Genomic DNA, 19,068 nt, shown 5'->3' on the forward strand with positions numbered 1-19,068 from the left:
AACTAAGAGTAGTTATCCTGGAAAGAGACTGAAAGATGACTAATGCAGCCATGAGGCTCTCCCGCTGTCTTCTGGGCTTTGCTGAGGTCTTGTATTCTCGCTCAGAGGCTAGGCCCCTCAGGTTGCTAACGGGAGCCTAGGATCTCTTCCCCCATGTGTGGGGTCCCACAGTGGTCCCCCCTCATCTGGGCGTGGCCACCACGTGGCAGGTGCATGGGGTCATCTGTGGCTGCCGAGGTGGATTTCCAGGTGATAAGACCTCGTTTTCTCCCCACGAACACTGACAATAATAGCAGCTTAAAAAGCTTCCTGCAAAGAAGACGGGTCTGGTGCTTCTGTGCCTAAGATTCACGGGAGTTTGTAGAGATAATGAAAGGGGCTGAATGATAACAAGATGGCAGCGCCAACACGTGTCCTCCTCCAGGGAGGTTCTCCGCGTCAGCAAAATGACGAGGGGAAACTCCGGCTAACTGGACCTGGAGAGACCAGACACAGAGGTCAAAATCTCAGGGAGCCATGGGGCCCATGGGAATGTGGATTAACCCATCTCCTGCTGACAGATGATGCACTTCCCTAAGAGTATATCACGCTTCGGATATAGAGCAAAACAAAACCTTCACAGCCAGAGGTTTCAAAACTAACCATCTGGAATCTGAAGAGGACATCGACAAATTCCTCGGTGACTCGGAGTCATGGTGGTCCTTTACACAATCTCACTAAACTCAATGACGAAGATTTAGAAGCCTGTATGAGGCGTCCTGGCATAAATGTCTGTAAACGACACACACGCGTAGAATTCACGAATGTGTGAGTAACTCAAAAGTTATTTTATACGAAAAACACGGACACCTCACGAATGTATTGATTTACATAAGTAATCTACCCCTGTGCATGCATGCAATTTGCAACTTATGTATAGCCTCATCAATAACCGATTTCACGTATCATTGGATAAGCAAACTATCACAGACTAAGGGTGAGTGCTCAGAAGGGGTTCTGCAAAGACAAGCACAGGCCGAAGAGTGCCAGGCCTGCTGCTCGGGGGTTGGACCCGGCGTGTGCTCACTCAGTGTGCACGGGTACAAGAAGGCACCACGAACTTGTGATCGGTATGTGCGCACGCCTAGATACGACAGTTCTGTGTCTGTGACACACACCAAGCTAGCCTCCCCTGCGCCTTGGCCACTTACCTTATAAAAATGCCGAACTAGGTGAACGCTTTCTTCTCGGGCACCCTGTTGAGAGAGGGAAGGTGTGAGGCAGGCCACTGAGTTGGGGAAGTCACCAATTCCAGAATCTGAGTGCATGCCAAGCAGATGAGAGGGGGGCTCATAGCCTTCAATCTATAAAGTGGTTTGTAACACAGACGGAGGAAGGGAGGGAAGGAGGAGGGGCTCAAAATAAAAATGGGCAAAGGAGAGGAGACCCCGGGGGGGTGACGTGGAAAGTTATTAACATCCAGTTAGGTGGGGGAAGTGGGTTATAAACTAGGGCTATGGTGACTCTTACAATGTGTCAGTGTGTGCGTATCTGGAAAGACACACACCAAAGTGTCCACGATAGCTGTTCCTTTCTACCTTTGTACTCTCTAAATAAATACAAGATATAAATATATAAATACAATATATAAATCCCTCTCAAATAAACCTGAAAAGAGGGAAGACAATAAAAACTAAAAATGAGTGTAGATATTAGCACAGTAAACCATCAATACGTAAAAAGCATACATGTGTTCGATATGTGTAAGATTTTTTTTAATGCACAAAGAAAAATAATAAAATTCTGCTTAACAAATACAGGGCCACTAATTGTCACAGAAATTACAGAAATTCCATAGTGAAGAGGGCTCCTCAAGCCAGTCTCTGAGGAAGGGTTGCTCCACTGGAATGACTGGGTTGCTGCAGACCACAGGACCGAGGCTCCCATCTAGATCTAGCATCTTCCTTCCCTCGGCCGTGCGCGGAACCTGGGCAACAGGACGGGGCCCTCACCTCTAGGCAGGCCAGGTGCACGTCCTTTATGATGCAGCCCGTGCTGGTCACCACTTGCTGCTTTAGGAGCAGGCAGCTCAGCTCCAGCGTCGCCAAGCGGATCTTCCCATCTACAGGGGGAAGGCAGAGTCAGCCTCGCACAGCCTGATGGGAAGCCGTGAAACAGTGTCTTGCTTTGCCTACTTTGAGCTTAACAAGTCAGCTGACGGCCCCTCAACATCCAGCGGGGCCACAGAGGGAACTCACACGCCAACCCCTTCCCAATTACAATAGAATGTTCCATCCATACCTCCCACCCCGAATATTTCCCTGCACTCCCTTTATCAGGGGAGGGGAGGCAGGAAGAGGAGGATTACTAATTATTCCTGAAGGCTGGGAAAGTGGCCATCTGCGGTGGCATTCCTTGGCCGGGTTCCCTCCCCTTTTTAGGAACAAGCACCTCTCTTTCCTTTGGAGACTCACCGACCCCACTTTGGGTGGAGCCGGTCCCTTTGCTCTGCCCCAGGGAGGGGCCCATCACCCAGGCTGGTCAGCGTGCTCTATTTCCTCCGGTCACAGTGACTGGGGAGGAGACAGACAAAGGGGCCAGTCAGAACCAAGAAGGCTCAATTCCACAAGGCTCCAGGACCCCTGAGCAAAACCAACTCTCCTTCTGCTGGGCTGAGGGCAGGATAGGAACAGTGCCAGGGCCACGAGTGGGCCTCGGGACCACCAGCCCGATAGTCCGCATGAGCCGCCTCTGCAGTGCCGGGGCCACGAGCGGGCCTCAGGACCACCAGCCCGATAGTCCGCATGAGCCACCTCTGCACCCTTGCCTGCATTTCCCACCTTTCGTCCAAGCCCATCCTTCCCACCAGACCACCCAGAGTCTGCCTCCTGCGGCAAGGCCCGCACCCCAGTAGGGAAAGGGGTGGCTGGGGCTGCTGCTGGCCGTCATCCTGCTGACACACAAAGCGGGGCAGCCCAAAAATAGTCCCGAAAGCATTGTTCCTGCTTCTGAGTCCAGCTGTGCCTTAAGCCAGGCTCCAACAGACTCCCAAGTTGCACAAGTCAGCAGTTTGGTTGCATTGTTTCAGCCCGTCTACGTTGGGTTTCTGTCGCCGGCAGCCACGCTCTGACTAACCCACCTGCTGTGCTACTGTGAGCCGGGCACGGTGCTGGGCACGTCGAAGACCCTCCCTCCAGGAGTCTCTGGGAAAACCCACTACAATGGGTGCTCTAAAGGCTAAAGTTTGGGCAGGGGAAGTGATGCGTCCAAAGTCTCACCCTGGGGGGTGAATGGCATTCAGGGGCTCTGAATGCCAAGACCCACATTAGGCATTGCTCCTAGAAGCATCTGGGGCTGCCTGACAGGTGGGCAACCTGCTCTTAGGCAAACTCCTCCCTGGGTCTTTGAACGCACTGCTGGGGAGATGTCTCAATGTGGAAGAAGAAGACGTCTCCAGGCCACAGTCCTGAGGTCCTGGAAACCCCAGCGATTGGGATGGGAAACTAGGAAACACTCAAGGCAGATGTACCACCGCACGCCTCCCTCCCCACCCTTCCCTGCTTCGTGTGTCAGGTGGGAAGCAGGAGAAAGGGGATCACTTGCAGGGAAAGGCTGCTTGGTCTCAGCCACGGAGCTAAGCCCCCTCAGCCCAGCATGAACACTGCTTCTGTGCTGCGCCCACCCGCCTCCCACCTGGAGCTCTCACTCCTGCTTGCCCCTCTGCAGAACCCCAGTGGCCCAGCCACGAGCCCCCTGCTGCTGCCTCCAGGGAAGGGGAGTGTAATCTTCCAACAAGACCTTTGCAAGCTCCTGCTGGGTGTGGACATGCCCAACTGGCCCCATCAAGGGGCTGGCTGTCCCTCCCCACCCTGGAGGCTCCTCTCTAACATTCAGGCCAGGTACTGCCTTTCCTCACACTGGGCCACATGTCCTCAAATAGCCCTCAGCCACCATCCTCAGGGATGAGCTCTGCTCCCTGCGCTAGACCTCTCAGTAGAAAACTGACCCCACCAGGTGCCCACACCTGTCTCTCTTGCTGCCCCTTCTTCCTCCATGTGGGACCTGGCTTAGTCTCCTGTGCTGGCTCCCCCTTCCATGCCACCTGAGGACACTTGCAGTGGCCCAGGGCTTGGTCCCAGAAGTCCTCTCTTCTCTGCTGTGGCTTCCAGAACCACCCATATGTCTGTGTGTTCCACAATGTGAGCTCTGGCATCTATCTCCACATGGAGTCCCAGACCCCTGGGACTTCACACACCCCCAGCTGCAACTCCTGGAAGGCAGGAGCCATAACTGTCCTGTACCTCCTGTACCCTGATCATTTGCCCACAGCGGCTGGCAGGCAGGAGGTACTCGATAAACATTGTCCATGGACCCTGTTCCCCAAGCCTCTGTACTCTCTCCCCAAAGACTGGGTTTCCGGCTGCCTGGCAGAGCCCACTCCTTGTGACTTCTGAAGTCCTGGCCTCAACCAAAACCCCCACCCATGCCCTTCTCCTGAGACTGACCTGGGCCCAACCCCACACCGTTCCTACTGTGCAACTCAGTGGTTCTCTCTCAAAGAGGCCATGTCTCCGTCAGGCCCCTTTCTATACCCTCGCTCACACCATGATGGCCTCTCTCGCTGCCTCTACAGAGAACCGGCGTTGCCGTCAGGGTCTTTCAAGCTCAGCATAGCTGTCGTTTGGGTCAGGTGATCCTCTGTCACTGGAGGCCATCCAGTGAGCTAAGGATGTTCAGCGGCATCCCTGGCCCCGAGATGCCAGGAGCACACCCTCCTCAAGCTGCGACAACCAAAAATGTCTCCAGATGTTGCCAATTGTCCCCCCAGGGTGGGGGGGGGGCAAAGTTGTCCCCAGTGAAGAAACGCCATACCGGCTCATTCCATCTGTTTCTAGCCCTTGTCCCGGCTGCAGATCCTCAGCCCAAACCTCAGACCTGGGCTGACAAGTGTTTGACGCTGTGCATGTCTTGCACTATCAAGAGCCCCTGATTCAAACCTTCCAGCCTTCCCTCACACATGCTCTCAGCCTAGTTCATGCTCAGATGTGGCCTCAGCCACCGTGAGAGGAAGGCTGGGGACACGGGCACCGCTGGTCCAAGAAGGGCTAGGTGTGGAAGGAGACGAAGGACAGGGTCCTGCACACACTCACGGCGAGGGAAAGAGGAGGAGTCCCTGAGGTCAAGATGTGGCGGGACAGGATGGTATGGGTGGCCCAGGGTAGGCACGGCCCAGGGAGTGGCTGAGACCAGCCTGTATTCCCAGAAAGGCCGGGTCTGGAACCTACGACTCCTGGTGCATGGACGGGGGCCTGGTCCCTCTCCCACCACTGCCCCCGTGAGCAGTCCCGCCCTAGGCACCTGGCTGGGCCGCGTTGTTCATGATCCTGATGAGTCTCTCGGCCAGGAGATGGTTGTAGGTGGTCTTCTCGGCTGCACCGGGCACCGGGAGCTGGATTTGCTCGAGTTTTTCAGGATCCATGCCTGGAATGCAGAAAGGGGCAGGCTGTCAGTGGAGTCCCCTCATCAAGGACACTGCTCATCCCGAAAGCCGAGGTCTGGCTCCAGGATCTCCGCCATGACCGGCGCTGCCCGAACCTGCTTACGGCAGACTTCTCCGCGAGCGGAACTTAAACCCACATACTAAAACATGCATTTTCTGTCACTATTTGTAAATGGGGACTCGGCACTGCTGCAACACTGGCAGTCACTGTACAAAAGAAAAAGATGTTTCAGCCAAAGACTTGACTGACTGGCTACTACTTGTCATGGTCCAAGACCATCTTTGTGACCATTGGGAGACTGGTGTGTACTTCAGAGGTGGGAAAGATGTGCCGGCCCCAAATGGTGACAAGGGGGGCTCGGAACAGGGACACTAAAGGAGGAACTTCGGCACGGTGGCTGCCCGGCCGTCCCATGCCAGCTCCGTGTGCCACCAGGGGCCACCCCCAGATCAGATGCATTCCACGGTGGGGGAAACGCAGACCGAGAGGAACAGACCAGACGGAAAGGAAGTTACAGTCATGCCCAACAGCTGCACCTCAAGATCTTGGCAGCCAACTCAAGGAGCCGGGCCGGCCACTCGAGGAACGCAGAGGCAGGGGCAGGTGCTGCACTGGGCAAGGGGCAGCGCTGGCAAAAAGCCATCAGGCCACATCCTGCAACAGAAAGGAGCAAATACAAAGACGCCGATAGTGCGGGTCTCTCTTAAAGAGGCGAAGGAATCATTTTTCTGCCAGTAAAGGCGAAGAGCCTTTCAAAGACAAAAGCCGAGACAGGGGTGGGCGGCTGGGCAGAAGAGAACGGGCGTGCACACAGGTCTGACTGTGAACTCAGGGTTGGCTCCCTTAAAGCAGAACCTGGGGGCCAGGGTGGCAGGAGGGCCTGTGCGGGCTACCTCGGCAGGCCAGGTGTGGGGTGAGGGTTCCCCCAAACCCTTATCTCTCTCTTCTAAAGTGGCTCTGGAAAAAATACGCTCCCAGAAACAAACATTTCACTGGATCCAAGGTTGGAGAGCTGAATGGATTGTTTGTGCTGAAAGCACGTCTTTTCCTGTTATTCTACAAAAGGGGGGAAGGTGGCACTTCTCGGAACTCTTGAAATACGGCCCCTTGAGTACTAGATGACGCTTCATTTAGAACCTTGACAAAACAGTGGAGGAGAGCATTGAAGGGCTGACTGTCTGGATCCTAAGTGACTCCTACGCACACACATTGACGTCATAAACCATAACAATATATCTTGCTTTATTGAATTCCTTCCAGCTCCGAACCAAAGGCTGAGCCATGCCAAGGAGATGACACGGGTGAGGGACGGCCTGAGGGCTTGGGCTGAGCTTGAGCACGCGCCTCTCCAGCGTGGCTTCATCGAAAAATCCGATTGCAGCGAAAATTTAATTTGTGGATTCTATATCCCATTTTGATGCTCCCATGTCCTGCTCTGAAGCATCCTGGTTTATTAAATGGCAAGAAGAACACCAAGTGAATCTTTTCGGCGGCTGCGTCTTTTCCCAGAGATGTCAACACCAGCCTCACATCTCTCTGTCCTCCCGTTTCTGGCCCTTTGGGAGCTGTCAGTTGGAGGTTCTGTGGAAAGACTGTTCCTCGGCGGGACCATCTCTCATCCCCCCTCAATGAGGCCAGTGGGAGGGGCCCAGCTTCTGGCTCCCTCAGGAACGCGGCGGTGGTCAGCACGACCGGGACACACTGAGACTTGAACCACGTCTTCAATTTCCACATTTTGTCCCTTTCCTAGGACTGCCCCGACTCCCGGAGACTTTGTCAAAAATGAGGAAATCTGTGGCAAAATCTCTCAACAGGAAGAAAAACACTCCAAGGTTATCTTGACCTTCAACTAGTGGCTCCACTCTCTGTGAACAGGGGGACCCCGAGGGACAGAAACACTTCCTTGAAGAACTTCACAGAACTGGCTTCCAGTGCAACCTCCTCCTCTAGTCAGAAATCAGGGCCCAGAGATGCTAAGTCACATCTGCAAGGTCACAGAGCAAGTTGGAAGCACAATTAGAAGGATTCCAAAGGTGGACAGGACCCAGCTAACTTCCAGGCGCTCTGCTGTTTGGGGGCTGACTCAGGGATGAGCTGCTCGGGTAGGAGTCTAAGGATGGGTGAGAATTTGCCTCGAGCTGCCCAAGGAACTTCTGCAAGGAGTGTGGTAGGGTTTAGGGAGGGTGAGGGATGGGGCGCTCTGGAAGGAAGTGATGAGGCAGACATTGGGGGAAAGGGACGGGCAAGGCTTACCTGCCAAGATCCTGGGAGGGCATGACATGATCTGGCTGTGCTTATGCCTACTCTGGAATGGTCTGCATTGCCCCCCAACCCCTCAAGGTGCTCTATCTCCCCAAAACCAACTTGGTATTGCAACGCATTCTACGTGAAGTGGATTTGACCACCGGCCACTAGGGAGACAGAGAACAGGGTCAACTCCATGCAACACATGGAAAAACTTTGTTTAAAAAACAAAAACAAAAACCCTTTGAGCATCTCTGTTCTTTCCCCAAAGTTCCTCCTGGGCCAGATGCCTCAGTGCCTCCCCCCAACTCTCTCCCACTGCAGCCTCGAAAACCCCCTCTGTTACTCTGAATGATCCTATTCCAGCCCTCGGCTTTCAAGGCCTGTGCAGCCATTCAAAAGCTCGAGGCGTTCTTCTGGGTCCAAACAAGTTAGTGGCCTTGTTAATGAACAAGGTCAATGTCACGATATGACAAGAATATGCATGTGACCAGGGAAACAGCCCACGTGCACATACACACACACACACACACACACACAGGTTTTTAGGCACTGAAAGGCATAATTTTGTTGCAAGCCTGATTGAGTTTCTTTGCTAGCCATTTCCCTCTGACTGAAATAAACACTGTGGATAACATATTGTCTTATTTGCTTCAACCCTTAAGTGCTGAGCAACAGACAAATTCCAAAGAAACCCAGATGTACTTCACATGGCCTGGGAAGATGCACTAGGACTCTCCGACTTCCAGCAGACCACATGCTTCCTCAATGCCTTCCCGCTGGGGTCAGATCCTGCTCTGTCCAAGTGACTCAGAAAGGGTCTCCCTCTGCATCGCTTCCACCCAGTGATCACAGGGTTCAGGGGGAGGCGGGAGTGGAACTCCCAATGAATTCAAAGAATCCAAAATAGAAGGGAAGGGTGTGGCTCCCTGATGTCAGGAACCAGTTCCTAAGTTTCCCTTCTAAGTTTCTACTTCTGGATTCAGCCTCCTTAGCAGGAGCCCCCACCCAAGAGAGTAGTAGAAAAGACCCAGACCAAAGCTACATAAAAAGACGTAGACAGCCACACCAGCTAAAGAGGCCACAATGGCACCAGGTGAATGATGGGCAAAAAAAAAATGTGTTTTGTTCTGACCTCACGAGGTCTCCTTGGCTGTAGTCACACAAGCATGGCCAGCTCTGGAAAACTATAGACCAACTATTTCGAAAGCTAACCAGATGTTGGGCTGATTTCCAATGTACTTCTAGTTCTGATTATGTGTCAGTCGAAATCCAAAATGGTGGTTTGCCAGCTCTCTGCATGGCAAAAGCCTCCTTTTATCCTATTACCTTTCAACCCTTCCCATACCTCTCATCTGTGTTCCAGTAACTTCTCAGCAAAACAAAACAAAACCCAAAAGGCCCGAGATTCCTCTTGGGTAAACAATGATAAATGGATGGGGCAAGAGGATGATGGGTGGAGTGGGGGAACTTTTAAGAATACGAAAGCTGCGGAACTCACCCCCCTCCCTTGAGCCAGGCCTCTGCAGACTTGACAAAGGAGAGAAGGCTGCATATGCTATTACAGATATGAACCAGAATTCATTATGTGGCCCAATTGAATCACAACGAGTGCCTTCCTCCAACTGGTCAACCCTTTCCACAGTGGGATTTTCATTTCGGTGCAGCATCTCATCTATTATGATTTACTGGAAGGCCTGAGCTAACATTTGGTTTTTATTAACATGGCTTTTATGTTAAAATTGTCTTATGATGAAAAATCTATCGGAAAGAGACCATTTCATTAGGGGCCCTGCTTGCAGGGTACGGATCTGGGGAAGAGAGGTTGAAGGTTAAAGGCAGCTAACTGCCTGCTGCCTGACCAAAACACCAACTGACCAACCACCATGAATAAGAAAAGACGCCCACCAAGTACAGACCTGTGCCCACAGGCGACAACTGGAGCCCAAATCAGATAGCGACTCCATGCCAGGCACTGTCCTTTGGGGGTCCCCCGGGCACTGGGGCCCCCAGAAGGCAAACCTGAAGTCTCCAGCTTCCTCTCCAAACCTGCTCCATGGCCCATGCTTGCTGGTTCTGGAAATGGCACCACCAGCCACACCCAAACTCCTCCCTCGGTGCCTTTTCGCATCCGAACCAAGCAGGGCTCCCCTCCCCCAGCCTACTCCTCTCCTTGTCTCCCCATCTCCGAACATGGCCCCTCACAGTTGCCCAGGGGTCCCCTTTCACTCTATTGCCACATCCAACCCATCAGCTCGTCTGGACTCCAGGGCCAAAACAAATCATGAACGCTTCCAGCTTCCGCTGGCTCTACGGCCAACATGCTGATTCAACCCACATTATCCCTTGCCTGGACTCCTGCAACGGCTTCCTCCTGGGCCTCTCACGTTCCCATTTGCAACTCTCTCCCTCACCCCCTTCGTGAACGTCCATCCAGCAGCCTGACTGCTTCTTCAAAAATACCCCTGTGACCACATCACTCTTCTACTTAAAAATACTTCAGTCTCCGGGTTTTGGGGCGCCAGGTTTCCGGGGTGCCAGGATGGCTCAACCGGTTAAGCACCCAGCTTTTGATTACAGCTCAGGTCATGATCTCAGGGTCCTAGGATCAAGCCCCGTGTCTGGCTCCATGCTGAGCGGGAAGTCTGCTTGAGATTTTCTCTCTCCCTCTGCCCTTTCCCACTGCTCTCTCTCAAACAAATAAATAAATCTTAAAACAAACAAACAAGCCCTTTAGGGTTTCTCACTGCACTTGGAATAAAATCTAAATTCCTTTCCATGGCCTTCAAGGCCCCTTGAGATCTGGGCAGATCACCTGGTCAATGCCTCACTTTGCTTGGCCTGCTGTCTGCTCCTCAAACCAGTGAGTCCCCTCCCACCTCATGGCTTTCGCACATGCTGTTCCCTTCGCCTGGAGCACTCATGCCCCAGATCTTGGCAAAGGGGACTCCTTCTCACCCTTCAGACCCCTGCTCTGATGGCATTCTTCAAGGCAGCGTCCCCAGCTGCCAGCTAGTCACCCCCACACCCCACCAGCCCATGACCCGGTTTTGTCTCGTTTCCTTGTACACTTGATGGAGGCTTGTTCCAGCAGCCACGGCAGTGCCTCGCATTCGGTAAGTGTACAGCACATACCTTTCGGATGACAAGAAAGCCCTTTGGTTTCGCCACCTCAACACTGCCCATACCCGCCCCTATCTTTCCATCTTGCCTGTCTTCTGGCAGAACCAAGGCGCACCCTGTCCAAGGGACACAGATGGGTCCAGTAGGCTCCCGGCTGCACCGACCTTCAGCATCCCTGACGCAGCAGTTCACCGTCACCGCCCACCCGTTCTCTGCCCACGGGCGCCAACCTGCCCACCTCTCAGAGCACAGCCTGCCCACCATCACACACCGCCCACCCACCCAACGAGCGGACCGCGATCCCAACCTCAGTGGGCTGGAGTTCACGGCCCCTGGGCTGAGCGCGCTGCCTGGCACGCAGCGGGACCCACATGAATAACTGAGAAACTTCAAGCACAAATTCTTCATGATTGACGCAGTCTTCTGGAACCAAAGGCGATTTCAGACAAAGCAGTCACTTTCAAAAGAAGGTAAACACGGAAGCCACGCAGATTGCACAATGCTTTCCTGCCTGAACAACCTTCAGAGCTCCCGCTGTGTCAGAATACCATCAAAGCTCCTGACCGCCACGCGTCCCCGCCGTGTACCCCCGCTCGCCTGCCATGCTGCCTTCACCTTCCACCCCTCTCGCCGTGCTCCCTCCACAGCAGCCACGCTCACCTCCCTGAAAATGTGAGTCTGGTTCACCACTGGGTTCTCAACATTAACCACAGTGCCTGGCATCAAATAAGTGAGGCTTCTAGAAATCTCTGCTAGAAGGTTGAGTGAGTAAATAAATGAGCAGCACTAGCGCGAAATGGAAGAAGGAATTAAATTCCCTCAATTAGACACTTCCACTCTTTCAAGAAGAAACCGCCTTAGATGTCGAGGAGGAAGAGAAGGAAGAGGAGGGGGAGGGGGCCAACCGCAAGAAAGAAAGGAAGGCTCGCCCCGCAGGACCTCAGGAGGCTGGTCCCTCTGGGACACAGCCCTGGATGAAGGAGCTGCGGTGTGCAAGGACTTCCCTCCTGGGTACCCAGGAAAACCAGCCACCAGAACGACAAAGAATTCACTCACGTGCCCTTTGGCCCTCTCGAGCCTGGCACTGTTTCCTGCAAAGCAGGACCTTCCCAGCTGAGGCCCCAAGCACAGGCCACCATAAAGGGTGGCCAGAGGAACTGCCACACGCCTGAGAGGTGACCAGTCCACACACTGGCTGAGCGCTGGCCGGGGCCCAGGAGCTGAGCTGGGTACTGCAGGGGTCCATCGGGAGACACATGGTCTCTGCCTCTAGACACTGGGCAATCCAGGACAGGAGAGAAAAAATGGAGAGAAAAAGAGCTATAAAAAGTGTCACAGGAATCCCATGGAAATTTAAAAAAAAATTTTTTTTTTAAGATTTTATTTATTTACTTGACACAGAGAGAGAGATCACAAGTAGGCAGAAAGGCAGGAAGAGAGAGAGGGAAGCAGACTCCCCGCGGAGCAGAGAGCCGGATGCAGGGCTCAATCCCAGGACCCAGGGATCATGACCTGAGCCGAAGGCAGAGGCTTTAACCCACTGAGCCACCCAGGTGCCTCCAAATGTCTGCTTTTCAAAAGATATTCTCAACAAATGCAAAGACAAACCACAGACTGGGAGGAAATCTTTGCAATACTCAAATGATAAAGGATTTGTATCCAGAACATATAAAGAAAAAAAAACTTGCAAAACTCAACAATAAGAAAATGAACCATCCATGAAAAATGGGCAAAGGATTTACAGTAATACTCCCCCCTCAAAGAGAACATGCAGAATGGCCAATAAGGCATACAGAAAGCAAGTCAGTATCATTAGTCATTAGGAAAATGCAAAGTAAAATCACAGTAGGACACTACTACATGTCTGTTAGAATGGCTAACATTGAGAAGATGGCCAGACAAGCACTGGCAGAGACATGAAGACACCAGAACATTCACAGACTGCTGATGGGATATAAATTATACAACTACTTCAGAAAAAAAATTGGCAGTTCCCTCCCTTCCTTCTTCTTCTTTTTTTTTTTCTTAAATAAAGGAGGCTCCACACCCAATGCAGAACTCAAACTCCCAACACAGAGATCAAGACCTGAGATCAAGAGTCAGAGGCTCTAGTGACCAAACCACCCGCGAATCCCTTGGAGTTTTTCTTGAAAACAAACAAATTGACAGTTATCAGATGATTCAGCCATCCTATTCCTTGGTATTTACCCAATAAAAAAGGAAATATATGTCCATAAAAGACTTGTACATAAGTGTTCCAAGTAGTCTATGCTTAAGAACTGGAAATAAGCCAAATGCCCATTAACAGATGAATGGATAAACGAAATTGTGGTACATTCACAGGGTGGACTGCTTTCGACAGTAAGAAGAAATGAACCACTGACAGGACATCATGAATCTCAAGATAATTACAAACATTGGAAAAAGCCATACAAAAAGAAAAAAAAGAGTACATAGTACCTAATTTTATTTACATAAAATTCTAGAAAGAGTAAATGAGTCTACAGTGACAGGGAGCAGCCCAGGGTTGTTTGGGAAGAGGGGTGAGAGCAGATAGGGAGGAGGGGTGACAAAGGGGCAGGAGGAAGTGTTTGGGGTGATGGATATGTACTCTGTCCTGATTGTAGTGGTGGTTTCAGCGGTGTACACAAATGCCAAAACTGATCAACGTGTACACTTTTCAATGTGCACAGTTTATTGCATATTGATTAGTCACGATAAAACTTTTTCAGTCAGCATGGGCCTCAGCCAAGACGGATGGGATGTAGCCTCCTGAGTCAAGCAATTAGAAAACTAGGCAAATACAGAAAACTAGGCAAAATACATCCAGTGACGATCATGACACACTGGGCAGGGCAGCAAGCAGCACAGCGGGGTGCTGACTGAGAGAAGAAACGGAGGGCAGTGGGAGCAGGGACCGCTTTAGTTCACAGGCCGGGAAGAGCCTCCAGGTCTCGGCAGAGAGAGAAACCATCAACAAAGGCCACTGTCTCTCTGAGATGAGAAGGCAGAGTTTGGAGGTCAGATGGGCTGAGCGACTATAACTGAGAGGAGGAAGACCGGAGAGGGGGAGGACCGGAAAGAAGGGGGCTGTAGAGAGAGCTACAGAGGGGTCCTTTGAGGCGTTAGCTAAGTCCTGCTCTGTGTATGCATGAGAGGGAAGGCAATGACCTTCAGGAACAATCCCAGGCTCACACAGGCTGAGAAGGGTTCCTGTTCCCAGCAGCCAGCATGGAAAGACCACCCACCCATGGCCCTTCAAGTAGAATCCTCAGAAAGGGACTGCCTCAGGAGTGGAGCCAAGTGAGCCTGAGACCAAAGGCCGCTCTGGACCAGCACCAGCAAAGCTTGCAAGCCTCGAAAGGATCAAACTGATTCCAAGTAACTTAACCGTGACCCAGGACAGAGTCCAAAAGCCAAACAGGAGAAAAATCAATTAAAAGAAACATAAGAGAGACATAAGAGAAACATAAGAGAAATTGCACAGACGATACAACAGACAAGACTAAATCAAAGGGAGATGATAAAATATTTTAAACTGAATAAAAATAAAGCCACGTATATCAAATTGTATTGCATGCACCAAAAAGCAATGCTTAGATGTATAATGTCAAACTCTTATCACAAAAGAGGAAAAGTTTAAAAAAATCAGTGAGTGGTACGGGAAGGACCATATGACAGACTGAAAAGGAATTACAGCACAAGGGAATTGTTTTTTAAGATTTTCTTTTACTGGGGTGCCTGGGTAGCTCAGTGGGTTAAGCCTCTACCTTCGGCTCAGGTCATGATCCCAGGGTCCTGGGATCGAGTCCCGCATCAGGCTCTCTGTACAGCAGGGAGCCTGCTTCCCCGTCTCCCTCTGCTGCTCCCCCTGCTTGTGATCTCTCTCCTTCTCTCACTCTCTCTCAAATAAATAAATTCTTAAAAAAAAATTTTTTTTTCTTTACTTATTTGAGAGATGAAGCAAGCAAGTGAGGGCGGTGGGGGTAGAGGGAGAGGGAGAAACCCAAGCAGACGCCACTGGAAGCACAGAGCCCAACTCGGGGCTCCATCCCATGGCCCTGAGCTGCAACCAAGAGCTGGATGCTTAACCACCTGAGCCACCCAGGCACCCCCAGCACTAGGGAATCTTTGGTTGATGGAACTACTATAATGTCTCCTGATCATGCTGGTTCTGACCAAACCCATACCTGGGCTGAAGTTCATACAACTACACACACAAAAAGGTTAGTGTCACTACGCATTAATTTAAAAAAAAATAAACTAATTACTTAAAAAAATCAATGATCTCAGCTTCCATTTTAATAACTACAAAAAGAAGAGTGGATCAAATCTGAAATAAGCAGCTGAAGGTATGCAATAAAGGACAGAAATAAAATATAAAACTAAAAAAAATAGACAAAAATCAATGAAACCAAAAGATAATTCTTTGAGTATGAGCAAAATAAGAAATTGTTAAATCTCCAGCCAAACTGAAAAAGCAAACGAATACTTAGACAATCAATACCATGAGATAGAATGGGGACATCCCTACAGACCCTACACACATTAAAATGATAATAAAGGAATATAATGAACAAACTTATACCAATAAATTTGATAATTTAGATGTGATGACAAATTCCTTGAAAGACACAAGCTATCAAACCTCACACAAAAATAGATAAAAGTTAGGGGCGCGTGGGTGGCTCAGTGGGTTAAAGCATCCACTTTCGGCTCAGGTCATGATTCCAGGGTCCTGAGATCAAGCCCCGCATCGGGCTGTCTGCTCAGTGGGGAGCCTGCTTCCTTCTCTCTCTCTGCCTGCCTCTCTGCCTACTTGTGATCCCTGTCAAATAAATAAATAAAGTCTTTTAAAAAATAGATAAAACTTCATCAACCTTATATCTATTTAAGAATCTGAGTAATTGGGGCACCTGGGTGAGTTAAGCCTCTGCCTTCGGCTCAGGTCATGATCCCAAGGTCCTAGGATGGAGCCCCACTTCGAGCTCTCTGCACAGCAGGGAGCCTGCTTCCTCCTCTCTCTCTGCCTATTTGTGATCTCTGTCTGTCAAATAAATAAAATCTTAAAAAAAAAAAAAAAAAAAGCATCCGAGTAGTTAGTAACCTTCCCTCAGAGAAAACTCTAGGCCCAGATGGATTCATTGGTGAATTCTACCAAATATTTAAGTAAGAAATAATACTGACTGTATAAAAACTCCCTATCATCCAGGAGTAGGAAATACCTTACAATTTATTCCACAAGGCAAGCATAACTCTGAAAGCAAATAGAACTAGAGAATTACAAGTCCATAAACCAGTACCACTCTTGAACATAAATGCAAACATTTTTAACAAAAGTCTAAGCAAATCAAATCTGGCAAGGTATGAAACGTGCCCGCCACATTAGATGGTACCAACCCAAAGTGAGTATCACCTGAAGGGATCAGAAAACACTTCCTGGAGAAGGTGACTTCTGAGCAGACCCTTGACAGGCAAGCAAAAGATCAAGAGGTCGTGACCTTGGGGAAAGGAAAGTGGCAGGAGGAAACGCAAGTGAATACAAGAAGGTAGAAGACTAGCCCGGACCAGGTAGGCATGTTGGCACTGACTGCGGTGGCTGCCAGGATTCCAAGGAAGCTCCTCTCTTTGGGAATAGTCCCGGACTCAGGGCTGAGGCCCCTTAGGCCAAGTCTGCGCTATGTGACCCTTGACCCCCAGCCATAAATGCATGTTCCAGAGTCAGACACACCACTGAGTTGGAACAACCAGAATTTGAAACCTGAACAGAGGCAGACTCCTAGCCCGGTGTCCGCTGGGGCCAAATCGTGATCTGCCTTGAGGGAAGTCCCCGGAGCTGGTTGGTTCCTGCCCTTCCCTCAGCTTTTCAGCAACTTGTCAGATCCTGGGAGCTGCCCCAGGGGCCTTCCTGTAAACTTTCCCTTTTATTTAAGTTAATGAGAAGTACTCTCTGTTGCTTCTAACCGGAAGAACTTTAAAGAGTTCAGGGAGTACCACAACAGCATCCCCAAGTTTCTGTGAAAGAGTTCTGTCCCTAGGTAAGAATGTGAACCCAGAGCCAAGGGTCTGTGAAGGGAAGTCGGACGAACAGATCAAGTTGGCACGGGGGGTGCCATCTGGACACTCAAGATAGGCAGAGGAGGGTAGGGCTTAAGGGAGAGAAGAAGGCACGGAGGGCTTCTGAACAGAGGAGGAACATGGTCAACACAGCCTTCCAGAGGACCACCAGGCAGTGCTATGGAGGATAGATTATGACATGGCCACACATTTGACCCCCTGAGAGGCTGGGATAACGGCCACTGGACTGCTCTGCCCGGATCTCTCCTGCTCTCATGCCTCCGGTTCTCAGCTCCAGCATCTAGCTTAGGACCGGGTACCCAGTTGCACTCAGTTAAGTTCTGCTGATCAGACAAGCTGAAGAGGGAGAACTGACAAAACCCGATGACTAAATGCTGGGATCAAAGGAGGGAAGGAACTAAAGGTCAGGGCAGTTTCAACCTTGGCTGGCAATTTCAACTGAAGCAGAAATGGCAGGAAATGTGATGCGGTCGGGGTATACTGAAGGGGGATGAGCACAGTGTTTCGAGGTGGTCTTGAGACACCTGGGTGGGAGTCTCCAGTAGGCACCCAGCAGAGAGACAGAAGTCAGGGGCCAGGGGAGTGGTGGGCGATCCCTGGCTGGGCACAGGTCAGTCTCATCTAGTTTTGTCTAGTTTTGACATGCACCAGGCCAGGGGCTAGAGGGGATTATAGAAGCCATGGCGGGGAAGGAGACTGGAGGAAAACATCAGCAGGATTCAGAGCCCACTGGGCTCCTTTTAGAGGTCTTAAGCCAGGACTACGGAGCTGTATGTAGCACAATGACTTAACATGAGAAGAGCCATCACGGAGGATCCTAACCACAGTGGGAAAAGCCTCGAAAGAGTTTCAGGGCCATTCAACAAGGGGATGATGCCAGAATAAATGATGCACAGACAAAGGATTAAAAAGAACAAGGCAGGAGCTCCTGGGGGGCTCAGTCAGTTGAGCATCTGACTCTTGATTTTGGCTCAGGTCATGATCTCAGGGTCATGAGATCGAGCCCCGTGCTGGGTTCCATGCTCAGTGCAGCATCTGCTTGAGACTCCCTCTCTATCTCTCCTTCTGCCCTTTCCCCTGCTTGTTCGCGCTCTCTCAAGTAAAATCTTAAAAAAAAAAAAAAAAAAAAAAAGAACAAGGCAGTTCTCTGGGGATGAGAAATAATGTGCAGATACATGATGATGTGAGAAAAACAGGATAGGAACAGACAATAAGGGATACCTCTATTCATGTTTAAGTAGGGACAGTTGTAGAAATAAAATCATATATACTCATACTTGGGTTTCCATGGATATCTTTCTTTGTTTTTAAGACTGATGTATTTGGGGAGCCTGGGTGGCTCAGTGGGTTAAAGCCTCTGCCTTTGGCTCAGGTCATGATCTCAGGATCCTGAGATCGAGCCCTGAATCAGGCTCTCTGCTCAGCGGGGAGCCTGCTTTCCTCTCTCTCTCTCTCTGCCTGCCTCTCTGCCTACTTGTGATCTCTGTCTGTCAAATAAATAAATAAAATATTAAAAAAAATAGACTGATATATTTATTTTAGAGAGAGGGGGGCAAGAGCAGAGTGGGGGGGTGGGGGTTGAGGGAGAGAGGGAGAATTCCAAGCAGACCTGAGCACAGAGCCTGACTCGGGGCTCAATCTCACGACTCCAAGATCATGACCTCAGCCAAAACCAAGAGTTGGACACTTAACCGACTGGGAGCCCCTGCATGGATTATCTTTAAAAAGACACACAAGAGAATACTAAGATGAACCACCTTAAAGAATGGAGTGGAGTGGAGGGCAGGGATGGGAGGCGAGGCTTTTTTCTGGTATATTCTTTAGCCACTGGCCCACTTATTTATCAGGATTAGTGATTTAAGAACAACTATTTATTATGCTAAGTGTCTTTTAAGTGTCTCTGGACATAGGCTGTCTAATAAAACCCACCTCCACCTACCTCCCAATTAGCTTATGAAAAACGTACTAAAACATTGCAGGGTCTCATCCATGCCAAGGCTAGCTCTGGACAGTGGCCAGGAAGAATGTTCTCGATTTCTTCTCTGAACAACTTCTGATGTGGGGGTTTCAGAACGTGCCCGTGTCAAGCCGGGTGGAGGCATACACCAGCGGCTGTCCCCAGTGAGGAAGTGAGGGAATGAAT

General features: G+C 50.6%; 1 protein-coding gene across 9 annotated transcripts in view; it reads right to left on the bottom strand.

Moving 5' to 3' along the window:
• CLEC16A (C-type lectin domain containing 16A) overlaps nt 1-19,068 on the bottom strand; it is a 215,145-nt gene that overhangs the window by 121,365 nt on the left and 74,712 nt on the right. For all 9 annotated transcript variants that reach the window (XR_009407029.1, XR_009407030.1, XR_009407031.1 and 6 more), the window contains 3 exons: nt 5,338-5,460; nt 1,992-2,101; nt 1,191-1,235 (listed from right to left, as the gene is read on the bottom strand). Coding sequence is in view for 6 of the 9 variants with exons in the window: in XM_059415313.1 (XP_059271296.1) it covers nt 1,191-1,235; nt 1,992-2,101; nt 5,338-5,460 (278 nt within the window). In the remaining 3 variants the exon portion in view is untranslated. The remainder of the gene's footprint in view (nt 1-1,190; nt 1,236-1,991; nt 2,102-5,337; nt 5,461-19,068) is intronic.

The sequence above is a fragment of the Mustela nigripes genome, chromosome 11, assembly GCF_022355385.1.
Source record: "Mustela nigripes isolate SB6536 chromosome 11, MUSNIG.SB6536, whole genome shotgun sequence".
NCBI classification, from domain to species: Eukaryota; Metazoa; Chordata; class Mammalia; order Carnivora; family Mustelidae; genus Mustela; species Mustela nigripes.